The sequence below is a fragment of the Rhinopithecus roxellana genome, chromosome 6 (assembly GCF_007565055.1).
Source record: "Rhinopithecus roxellana isolate Shanxi Qingling chromosome 6, ASM756505v1, whole genome shotgun sequence".
Lineage (NCBI taxonomy): Eukaryota > Metazoa > Chordata > Mammalia > Primates > Cercopithecidae > Rhinopithecus > Rhinopithecus roxellana.
Window position 1 is genome coordinate 108,211,921 of NC_044554.1, and position 12,485 is coordinate 108,224,405.

The 12,485-nt window shown below is 38.5% G+C and overlaps 1 protein-coding gene and 1 pseudogene across 3 annotated transcripts; one reads left to right on the top strand and one right to left on the bottom strand.

Moving 5' to 3' along the window:
• Positions 1 to 2,535: 2,535 nt before the first annotated feature.
• Positions 2,536 to 10,331, bottom strand: LOC104675270 (annotated as a pseudogene).
• On the top strand, positions 3,566 to 11,488 carry GIMAP7 (GTPase, IMAP family member 7). 3 transcript variants are annotated; one of them, XM_030931903.1, is made up of 3 exons: positions 3,566 to 3,698; positions 3,867 to 3,972; positions 10,344 to 11,488. In XM_030931903.1, the coding sequence occupies exon 3, from the start codon at positions 10,385 to 10,387 to the stop codon at positions 11,261 to 11,263; it is 879 nt and encodes a 292-aa protein (XP_030787763.1). In that variant the 5' UTR covers positions 3,566 to 3,698; positions 3,867 to 3,972; positions 10,344 to 10,384; the 3' UTR covers positions 11,264 to 11,488. The 3 variants fall into 3 exon arrangements, with proteins under 3 accessions (XP_030787763.1, XP_030787764.1, XP_010378029.1); XM_030931904.1 differs by lacking the exon at positions 3,867 to 3,972 and having other exon boundaries at positions 3,569 to 3,698; XM_010379727.2 differs by lacking the exons at positions 3,566 to 3,698; positions 3,867 to 3,972 and adding an exon at positions 4,803 to 4,952.
• Positions 11,489 to 12,485: the final 997 nt, after the last annotated feature.

The following is a 12,485-nucleotide window of genomic DNA, read 5'->3' on the forward strand; positions in this document are numbered from 1 at the left end:
TTTCTTTTAATTTTACTTTAACAGGAAGCACAGAGAAATATCACAAGCAAAGCCTCAGGAGTGGGACTATGAGACACAGAGAAGATGAAACAACTTGAGGAGGGATCTGCTGCTGTCTGAATGTTTGTGTATCCTCTTCCAAATTAATGTATTGAAACCTAATCCCCAAGTGATGGTATTAAGAGGTAGGGCCTTTGGAAGGTACTTAGGTAGTCATGGTGGAGCCCTCATGAAAGAAGTTAGTGCCCTTATAACAGGCTGGAGAGAGACCCCTCACCCCTTCCACCATGTGGGGAAACAGCAAGAAGGCACCATCTATGAATCAGGAAACAGGCCATCACCAGATAACAAACCTGTCAGTACTTTGATCTTGGATTTGTCAGCCTCCAGAACTGTGAGAAACAAATTTCTGTTGCTTATAAATTACTAATTCTACAGTATTTTGTTATAGCAGTCCAAATAGACTAAGATGGGATCATTAAAAGCATTTACTGAGTAGCTGTGACATTTCAGAAACTGCCTTTATACCTCTGTCTCCTTTAGCTATGTGAAATAGGTATTAACAGGAACTGTGATTGGAATTTTAGGTAAGCAGAGTTCCACTGAAACATTGTGTTAAATTGCCTCTCAAGGAGAGGAATAGAGGAAGATTTGGCCCAGAAAGAAAGATTGAAACATTGCAACAATAGCTGAATTCCAGGCTTAGCAATAAGGATGCTAAATCTTATGCAGTAAGAGCTTCCCAACTACCATGACATGGACTGTCTGCATGGGCTTCACCAATTCATTGCAACAGGGACTGGAAAGGAAGAGATCTAGAGTGTTTCACTCTTAAAATGCGTTCACTGTCCTTTTTTTTTTAACCACCAATTTTCTATCACAATTTAGAATTGTATCCACTAAAAGAAATGTTCAAGATCTAACCCCTAGTACCCTAGTACTTGAGAATGTGACCTTATTTGGAAACAGTCTTTGTGATGTAATCAAGTTAAGATGAGGTTTTGGGGCAAGCTCTTCTAATGCAATGACTTTTATCCTCAGAAAATGAGTGAAATTTGAATAGGCACACGGGGAGAAAACTGTGTGGCTGCGGAGGCAGAGATTGAAGAGATGCATCTACAAGTCAAAGAGTAGCAAGGATTGCCAGAAACCACTAAAAGCCAGAAAGAGGCAAGGAAGGATCCTCCCCTAGAGTCTTCTGAGAGAGTGTGGCCTTGTTGACACCTTGTGGCCTCAAGAACTGTGAGACAATAATTTTTTCTTGTTTTAAGCTACCCAGTTTGTGGTAATTTGTTACAGCAGTCCCGGAAGCTAATACAGACTTGATATTGGGAGGTACCAGTGACTGTTGCTTTATATAGCAAAAGAGTCTTTGTAGATGTGATTAAATTAAGGCTTTCACAGTGAGGAGATTATCCTGGATTATCTAGGTGGGTTTAAATGTGAACACAAAGATCTTTCAAAGAGGGAAACAAGAAAGTCAAAGAAGGAAGGCAGTGTGAAGACGGCAGCAGAGATTGGTGCAATGCAGCCACAAGCCAAAGAACACTAGTAGCATAGAGATGCTGGAAGAGGCCAGGAACAGATTCCCCCATGGAGCCTCTAGAAGATGCCTTGCTAATTAACTTGATTTTATCCCCATAATGCCCATTTTGGACTTCTGACTTCCAAAACTGTAAGAGGAAAATTTTATATTGTTTTATGCCACTACATTTTTGGTAATTTGTCATGATAGCAATAGCAAGCTGATACTCGAAGGTTACATAGTTTAATTTGTTTAAGAGCTAGGACAGTACTATCCCTTTCATCTCCTGTTATTATTTCTGCACTATCTTAATAAGTTAAGCTTTGCATTTATCTAGCACTGTGGCAACAGAAAAAAAGCCCCGAGGTTTGTGCACACACACACATACACATACACACAAAATCAAAAACGTAATATTCCTTTTTTATTTTTATTTTTAAACACAGTATTCTTTTTTATATACTTCAAGTGAATCATTTAATGTGAGTGAGGCTGAGTTAGATGTTACCATAAGTATTAATAGAAGAAAAAGGGAAAGTAAAGACATTTTCCCTTTACCATAAAAGGTCTGATGCAAGATAAACTAGCCTGTTGGTTTAACAATAGCTCATTAAAAAGGCCAGAGAATCTGGGAGAAGATGTACTTGGAAGCACTATGCTCTGAGGGACCATTCCCAAGAGGATAGCAAAATACTGAAAAAATTAACTGACTCCAAAATTATATTGAGAGATCAAAGGAGTTAGTCACAGCTTAGAATAATTTCCAGAATAAATAACACTAGCTATATTAGTAGTTCTGATATTTCCTTGGAGTTGTCATAGCACTCTGTGTGAACCAAAGGGACTACAAGCTGATGCCCCTTTGAACAGAGTGATTTTAAAATAATAGATTCTCCAGTGCACCAACTGTGTTTTCAAGTATAATTCTGGTATTTGTACCTAGCAATACAGAAGGAACAGCAGCAAGGAGAAGGTGTCAAGTATATAGGACATAAAATGATTTGGCAGCCCTAGAATTCCCAATATGAGTCTTTTTCATCAGGAAAATCACAATCTGGCTCAGTCCAGGGTAACACTGGAGGCAGTGATACTGATGGCTTGTTATAAGCAGGAGGCAACAGTGAAAGTATTGAATCCTGGCTATCTTCTTTCATCTGTTTGAAGAAAACATGGGACAATAAACTGCTGATGGCCTTTTCTCCGGATCTTGTTGCAAACACAGCGGTAAAAAGCTAAAGAAGGCAGGAGAGAAGGTTTTTGAGGATGGTGTGTGTAATCAGTCACTATTTACTGTGTGAGTTCCACTGGAGATAAGCACACTTGCTCCAATCCCAGAGTCTACACCTGACTGGGAATCTTTCATTTTGGATTCTGATTGAGGGAAAATACTGATATCCACTGGGCTATGAGGGGGAACTCTCAGTTTCTGTAACAGCATCTGAGTTCTCTTCATATCCTGGAAAGGCACCTGCCTACTGGCTAATTCACATGTTGTAATCCCAACACTGTAAATATCTGACTTCATATTATACCCATGTAAATCCTGTCTCAGTAGTTCTGGACTCAGCCATGGTTGCACTGATGTGCTGAACTGTGGGAAATCATACACAGCCCTATGCCTCTGTCCATGCTTAACCAAACCATGCAGATGAGACAGGCCAGAGAGGGTCACTAGGCCATCATCAGAAATGAGGATATGGCTGGTTTTACTACTCCTACGAATACAGCCATATTGGTGCAGATAGTTCAGTCCTCTCACTGCTCCAAAGAGAATGTTTCTTATTAAAGTTTTACCCATTCCTTCAGGAAAATAGGCCCTCAAGAGTTGACTTGCTGAACCATAGGCCATAAATGGAGATATAACTCAAAGCCAGCTGTCAACACTGAAAACTGTCCAATAAGTTGTAATATTGGGATGCCAGAAAAAGTGGGATAGAATCATGGCTTTCTGTAAAACTTTCAGACGTTCTTCATTGCAGTTTTCCAGATTTGTAACTTTTATAGTTACCAGTGTTCCTGCAGGAGTATGCCGTGCAAGATGGACAGAAGTCAAGTTGTCAAATCCTCTTCCGATTTCTACTTGGAGCTCATAGTGAGAAACGTTGATGGAACATACTACTTCACTGGCTCTAGTGGATGGACGCGACCAGGAAAGGGTTGGCTCATCGACCAGGTATTGATGGATGCTGGTTTCAGACTTGTTTTTTGGGTCTGAGTGATTCAACTTGTGTTCTTGAAGTGTAGAAACGATCCAAAGGAGACACCAAATCGCTTTAGCTCACAGAAAGTGACAAAAATACAAATATTCCAATGAAGGCTTTTGTTTCATCTTCCTTTGAAGATGCAGATACATCACACCTAGCGGCGACCACGGCCAGCGACTCCCTTCAGGCTGCCAGTGGTGCGGACCTGGGTGGGAGCTGGAGCCCGGATCGTGGAGGGGCAAGGCAAGTGCTCTAGGCCCGCTCCTGGCATGGGGTGCTGGAGGGTGGCAAGGCTGCGACAGGGGCTATGGGCTTGGAACTCTAAACATAGTATTCTTATGGAGCCAACTGGAATATCTGGTCAACTGTGAGAGCTTTGGGAACATGCCTCTCGCCTCAAGAAACCTCCAGAGCAGATTGGAACCATCCACTGGGTAAATTCTAGAAAATCTATCTCTGCCTGAGACTGGAGTAGGAGGATGTGGGGTAGAGAGGAAGGCGGGGAAAGGGTGTAGGATCTATTCCATGGGTGCATCTTTACTTGTTAGGTCATGCATATTTTCAAACTTGGAAGAACTATATGAAAAGCAACTAGAGAAACTATGTGGTCAAGGGCAGATTATTTTTCCAGGCCTCACCTTCCTTTTTTTCCTTGGTTCCTAATGATTTAGACTCTGCCTTTGAGCCTCAGTGCTGTTAACTTTTGAATGAGTAACTTGAGGCCTTCCTGAAAGACTACAATTACAAACCCATATTACACAATCAGTAAGAACCCCCAGCTCTACGCTTGGAAACAGCAAGGTATATGCCGGTCTCCCTTCTTCCCCAAATCACCCTTCAGCCTCCCACTCCACCCAGGGAAGACAATCAGATCCTGTGCCTTGTTTTCTAGGCAATATTTGGGTCGTTTAATAAGGCTCTTTTGCATCCATCACTATAACCTGAAGCAAAAAATGTAGCTTTGGAAATGGTGTTTATAGCAGGCCCATGGGCAAAAGGTTTCAACCGGCAAAATTGAAGCAATCACCAGATTATGGAGCAGTATTTCTGTTTCTTTAAAGACAAACTTTTTTTTTTTTTTTTGTGGCTCCACCCAGTCTGAGCTTCCTGACTTAGAGGTTTTGGTGGGGGTGCAGACACTTCTATCTCACAGTCAAAGCAAAAGCAACAGCTCAAGCAGCCTCCTTGGAGAAAATCTGAAAATTCAACTTGTTCAAGAGAAGGTGAGCCTGGCTGAGAAGAGGGCCTGGGGCTATCAGGCTGTGAAGGGCAGTGAGGACAGGGTGTGTGGGTGGAGTGGACTCTGCCCTTAGGAGGGACAAGGCACTGTACCAGCAGCACTGCAGAGAAGGTACTGTGGGAGGGGTGAGTAGGAAGCGGAGTGAGGAGATTTATTTGCACTTGAAAACTCAACTTGTTCAAGAGAAGATGAGCCTGGCTGAGAAGAGGGGTTGGTGCTATTGGGCTGTGAAGGGCAGTGAGGACAGGGTGTGTGGGTGGAGTGGACTCTGCCCTGAGGAGGGGCAGGGCACTGTGCTAGCAGCACTGCATAGAAGGTGCTGTGGGAGGAGTGAGAAGGAAGGGCAGTGAGGAGATGTGTTTGCGGAGTCTATGCATCTCATATGTAACGGGACACACGTGGCTGCATAGTGCACCCTCCACTCACTGGCTGTTTTGATAGACGTAGAGTGTTGCCTGATAACCTGCATAAGAAATTAAGAGCTCCTAAGGCAGATTTGTAGAGGTGACAGGCAATTTAGGGTCCACCTGTCTAAGTCCCTCTTCTTACTGAAAAAGAATCAGAATCCCAATTCAAGGGGTACCCAGAATCCTAACCCAGATTCCCAAATCTAAGGGGTACCCAGATCACTCGTGGTAGAGGAACACCAGAATTCAGTCTGCTGACTTTTTCCAGCATTAAGCAGAGACAAGCTGTGTCCCTAACAGTGTAACTTGTGGGGCTGCTCCGCCATTCAATACAAAAAGAGTTGTTATAAAAGACCTTTATAGAAATCACTCTATGAAAGCCTAAGGACAACCCTGCAAGATTGGTTTTATTTTCCCTTTTTATAGCGGAGGGAACTAAATCTCAAGGAGCTTACGAAATTTTCTAGAACTGGTGGGTCTGGCCACAGTTTAGAACTGTCCACCTCTGTTGTAAATGCTTTTGTCACTTCTCAGCCTTTCTCTTAGCTGGAGGTCCTCTGGATCTTCCAAGAACCACTTGAGAAAGTTTTAAAGTGATTTTTCTGACTGTCTCTCTCACGTTTGGCTTCTCAATATGGGAGAGATGGAAAAGTCCATGAGAAATGCAGAGCCCTCCTCACGGTTCCCTTATCACAGGCTGGCTCCCAGCTCACTTTTTTGCAGAAAGTGTGGATCATCTCCTTTGCCCTCCACTGATCTATCTCTGATGCCATGTCAATGAAAATTTAGAATCATGGCCTGAGAGTAACCAAGAACAGGTGGTAGAGTGCATGGTTAAGAGTGAGCATGGTAGAGTCAGACAGACTTTGAATCCAATGTCTTCTCTGCCCAATACCTATTAGCACAGTGACCAAAGGCATGTTTCCTAGAATTTTTGAGCCACACCAGCTTCCTCATTTAAAAAATTAGAATAATAAAATTAGTTTCACTGTAGAGTATTTTTGAAGAGTAAACGAGATATACAAAACATGTTTTATCAGGGTGTATATGCAGTATATACTGCATATACATGCAGTATATACTGCATAGTACATGGAGTATAGTACTGTACATATACATGCAGTATATGTACTGCATGTATATGTATACATGCATATACATGCATGCAGTATACATGCAGTATACATGCAGTATAGTACATGCAGTATATACTGCATAGTACATGCAGTATATACTCGATAGTGGTTACACTATACATGGGTTCATTTTTTTATTTGTGGAAAATTTATACTTATTCAAAGGTAAAAAATAATATAAGGAACTTCCTTGTACCTATACTACAATCTAACAGTTATCAATTTATGCCAGTCTTGTTCAACTATCTGCTCCTATTCTCAACTCTATCACAGATTATTTTGAAGCAAATGTCAGACCTTACATCATTTTATCAGTAAATGTTTGCATATGTGTCTCTGAAAGATAAAGACCATTTAAAAGCATTTCCACAATTTCATAAACAGGCTTCAAAAGACAATTATAAATTTTAATACTACCAGTTGTATTCAGAGTTCCCTGAAGATCTCATAATTTTTAAAATTGTTTGAGGTAGGATCTAAGTAAAATTCATATATTACAATTGTTTGACATCTCTTAAGTTTCACTTAATGTTGTGTTAAATTTCTTTGTTTAAGGAAGGGAAGGTCTTTTGTCCAACAGAACTGGACAGTATTCATACTGCTGAATGCATCCTAACGATGTCATTTAACATTCACTTCTAGCTCCAGTGTTTTGTGTGAATTTATATTAATGGGGAGGTTGGATCAGATTAAAGTTTGACTTCGTTTTTTTAGTGGGAATACTTCATAGATGCTATCCTAAACTTCCATTAGAAGGCACATAATATTTGAGTGCCTCTCTTTTTGTGATGTTAGCAGATGTTAATGATTGTCTAGAATGAATTTGTTTCATTAAAAGTTACCAAAAGATGATATTCTATCATTCTTTATTCATTTATTAGATGGAATAGTCCTATGCAAAGGAACTTTCATTCAGCGATTCTTTCACTTTTGTGAGATATAGTTAAAAGATGAGATGTATGAAAGACAAAATAAATGCTTCTTTCGCTTTAGTTGTCAATGTTCAGAATGATGAGTCACTTTCCTAGCATACTTCCAAGGGAGCAATTAACTTCTTTCAGGAACATGGTGTTGTTATAAACTACTGGATTTCAATATATTTGGTATATTTTAATCCATTGGAACAATCTTTATTAATGATGCTCAAATTGTTCCATCTTTGTCCAGTTGGAACCTCTTTAAGATAGCTTCCAAGTTCTTCTGATAAAACTAAGTAATTTTTGATAACATCCCTGCTTTCTAGTATGAAAGATGTTGTAGGCTAAACTTGTATGTTTACTGGCCCAGACCTGGAATGAGTACTTTTTCCTAGTAGTCCTAATTTCTTTTGTGGGAAATGCCATTTGAAGATCACAATCTGGGTGTTAAGTGCACTCATTGCTACTTGGCTGACGATGGTTTATGCCTTTTAGATGGACTTCAAAACAGTACACACACACACACACACACACACACACACACAGTGAAATTATTAATACTACATTTTCAAGCCTCTCAGGACAAATCTTTGTGTGGTTCATCCTTGACACAAAATACAGTTAGGTTTATTTGTTCCATTTCTTTTAACTTTTACTGGTGTTTTAAAATATAATTTTTATTGTACAATTATGTAAACTATTGAAATGGTCTCAAGATAAAATTTGCAAAAACAAAGGATATTCAAAGAAGTCTAACGACCATTTTCTGTTCCTGTCCCTTGTACCTTGTTCCTCCCATCTTCATATAAATAATTCTTTCATTTGTTTAGTTTTCAAATGGTTCTGCCATTGCTTTTTCACATGCACATGAAAATTATTTATACATAAAACTAATATGCCTTCTTATTATATAAATGGTAGTAAAAGATACGTTATTTTCTTCACTTGGCTTTTTTCACTTAACAGTATATCCCAGAGATCTCTTCATACTGGTATATAGATCTATTTCTCATTCCTTTTTGCAGTTGGATAGTACTTTTCTGTATGAATATACCTTAGTTTATTCAACTGGTCCCCACTGATGGCCATCTGATAGGGTTTTGATCTTCTGCTATTACTAATAGTACTGCATGAATATGCATGAATAACCACATGCATATTTCTTTCTGTATTTTTGTCAGTGCAGCCCTGGGATAAATCCTAAAATTGGGATTGATAATCAAAGAGTAAATGCATGTGTAATTTTTCAAGGTATTGCTACTTTCTCCTCTATAGGTGTTAGGTTGTTTTTCCCCTTCACACTAGTCATGCAGGAAATTACCTGTTTTCCCCATACCTTTACCACCAGATTATGCTGGGAAATGTGTGGATTTTTGCCATACCTATAGTTGAGAAAGAGTTATCTCTGAGAATTTTTTATTTTTTCTATGTTTTTAATTTATTTTTCTCTATTGTGAATGAACTTGGATATCTTTTTATGTATTCAAGGATAATTTGCATTTTTTTCCTTGGCCGTGTATTTATATTTTGCCCAATTTTCTATCAAGTCATTGGTCTTTTGTTTCTTTACTTTTAGATATTCTTCATACAATAGGAAAAGTAGCCGTCTTTGAGATAAATTGGAAAAAATGTTTTCCTAGTTTGATACTTGTGTTTTATCTATGGTATTGTATGGCTTACATAATTTTTTAGATTTTTTGTGTAATCAAACTTATCAGTCTTTTCCTTACACTATTTTAAATCTTAGTTATTAACATCCTCTCCACTCCCAGGTTACAAAGAATTTACCCGTGTTTCTCTTATTATTTATATGGGCTAGTTTTTACATTTAAATTTCTGATCTATTTGGAATTTGTATGACATTTAAAGATAAAATTGCATTCAATTATATGGTGGTATAGTTATTTCAGTGTTGCTAATAAAAGTGTCTCTCATCTTTCCCATTGGTATGAGGTGCTGCTTTACAGAATGTAAGTTAATGTAATTGAATTGAATATAAATGGATGTAAAATGAGCAATGGCCTATTTGTGAATTCTGTTTCTGTTTCATGGCCTGTCTCTATTCACTCACCAATATCATACTGCTTTAATTATAGAGATTATAATGTTTAGTTGTCTGGTAGAGCTAGTCTTTCCCTGTTCTTCTTTTCCTTGATTGTCTAGGCTAACTTGCATTTTTCTTCATCCAAATGAACTTTATAATCAACTATTTTAGTTACAGAAAAAAATAAAGATGACAAAATTAAAAAATTATATTTATGTAAAATCATGTTAAAGAAATATATATTTTTTCTGTTCTACAAACTACTTTAAACATGAATCCGTGTTAAATTTGGCCAAATATCTTTCCTGCATCTAGCTAATTTTCTTCTTAACCTATTAATGGGATGTGTTGTAACAATCAGCATTCTCATATTTGACCCACCATAGTATTTCTGAAATAAATCACACTTAGTCACAGTCTATTATTTATTAGTGTCTAATAATTTATTTAGGATTTTTATATTAATATTCACAAATGAGACACATCTGTAGTTTTCTTTATTGATGAAATATTTGTCAGCCTTTAGAATCAATATACTTGCTTCATAGAAAAAAATGTAACTTTTTCCTTCTTTTTGTATGGCCAGGAGCAGTTTTAGGTAGCTTTGAGATGCTCAGATCTTAAAAGGTTCAATAGAATCCCCCTGTGAAACCATCTATACCTGGTACTGCTTTGTGGGAAACTCTTTAACTGCTTTCTCTATTATTTCTTCCATATTAATCGGACTATTTCATGCTTCTGTCTTTACTGGGATTAATATGGATAATAGGATGTTACAAATTTTCAGAAGAAAGAGAAAGCAGAAAAGAAGTTTGGGAATGGATCCCACTTACCAAAACTGGCTTTTTTTCCTATCATCCCCTCTTTAAGGTCTTGTACGTGCCTAAGTTCCAGAGCCTCCTGACGTGAGCATGGCTGAGAGTGAGGACCGCTCTCTGAGGATCGTTCTGGTAGGGAAAACTGGAAGTGGGAAAAGTGGAACAGCGAACACCATCCTTGGAAAGAAAATCTTTGAGTCTAGAATTGCTGCCCAAGCTGTTACCAAGACCTGTCAAAAAGCATCCCGGGAATGGCAGGGGAGAGACCTTCTTGTTGTTGACACTCCAGGGCTCTTTGACAACAAGGAGAGGCTGGAAACCACCTGCAGGGAAATCAGCCGCTGCGTCATCTCCTCCTGCCCAGGGCCCCATGCTATTGTCCTGGTTCTGCAGCTGGGCCGCTACACAGAGGAAGAGCAGAAAACTGTTGGATTGATCAAGGCTGTCTTTGGGAAGCCAGCCATGAAGCACATGGTCATTTTGTTCACTCGCAAAGAAGAGTTGGAGGGCCAGAGCTTGAGTGACTTCATAGCAGATGCGGATGTGAGCCTAAAAAGCATCGTCCAGGAGTGCGGGAACCGCTGCTGTGCCTTTAGCAACAGCAACCAAACCAGTGAGGCAGAGAAGGAAGGTCAAGTGCAGGAGCTGGTGGAGCTGATAGAGAAAATGGTGCAGTGCAACAAAGGGGCCTACTTTTCTGACGCCATATACAAGGACACAGAGGAAAGGCTGAAACAACGGGAAGAGATTTTGAGGAAAATCTACACTGATCAATTAAGTGAAGAAATTAAACTAGTAAAAGAGGATGAGCATAAATCAGAGGCAGAAAAGGAGGAAAAAATAAAATTATTAAAAATAAAATGTGATGAAAAAATAAAAAATATAAGGGAAGAAGCTGAAGAAAATATATTTGCAGATGTTTTAAATAGGATTTTGCAGATGCTTTCAAAAATATGGCATTTCTTTTGGTAGTGATGTAAGTTTTATTCTTCTTAATTTACTATGATTTGTTAATGTGATGAATTGTATTTTGCAAGATAGTTACAGAAATACGTACGTCCCTTTAGCTTTATTAAGGTATCACTGATAAATAAAAATTAAATATGTTTAATGTGTATAATGTGATTTTTAATATATATGTGTATATATACACATATACATTGTGAAATAATTAAATCAAGGTAATTAACACTTCTAGCACCTCTCAGTTACTATTTTCTTTGGTATGGTGAGAACATTGAAGGTCTACTCTCTTAGCAGATTGCAAAAATGCAATACAGTATTATTAAGTATAGTTTTCACGCTGTATGTTAGATCTCCAGAGGTTATTCATCCTGCATAATTAAAGTTTTGTACCCTTTGATGAATATTTCCCCATTTCCCCTAACACCCAGCCCCTGGCAACCAACATTCTATTCTTTGCTTCTGTGCATTCTACTTTATCAATTTCCACGTGGAAGTGAGATCAAGCAGTGCCTGTCTTTCTGTGCTTAGCTTACTTTACTTAGCATACTGTCCTCTGGGTTAATTGATATTGTTGCAAATGACACGATTTACTTCTTTTTCAAGGTTGAATAATGTTCCATTGTTAATGGAATGTTAATAGTGCACCACATTTTCTTTATCCATTCATCTGTCCATGGACGCACTTGGGTTATTTCCATATCTTGGCTATTGTGAATAATGTTGCAGTGAGCCTGGGAGTGCAGATATTTCTATAATAATGCTCACTGCAGCATTATTCACAATGGATAAAGATATATTTCAGTGGAATATATATATAATATACATATATATTATATATATAGTTGTTTATAAGCCACCTAGTTCATGGTATTTTTATAGCAGTCCGAATGGACTAATACCTAAAGCAAATGAAATATATCTTTATCCACTGGAATATGTATATTCAGTGGAATATATATTCAGGGGTCTCTCTTCGGCCTCTTTTATGAGGGCATTAATTTCATTTCTGGAGGCTCTGACCCCATGACCTAATCGCTTCCCTAGGGCCTACCTCCTTATACCATCACATTGGGAGTGAGGATTTCAACATATGAATTTTGGGGGGATGTAATCATTTAGACCATAACATTCTGTTCCTGGCTCCCCAAAATGTATGCCCTTATCACATGCAAAATACATTACTTGCATCCCAGTAGCCTCAACAATCTTGTTTCAGGATCAATTTTCA

Coding starts and splice junctions, on each gene's coding strand:
- GIMAP7 (XM_030931903.1), top strand. CDS start 10,385: ATGGCTGAGAGTGAGGACCGCTCTCTGAGGATCGTTCTGGTAGGGAAA.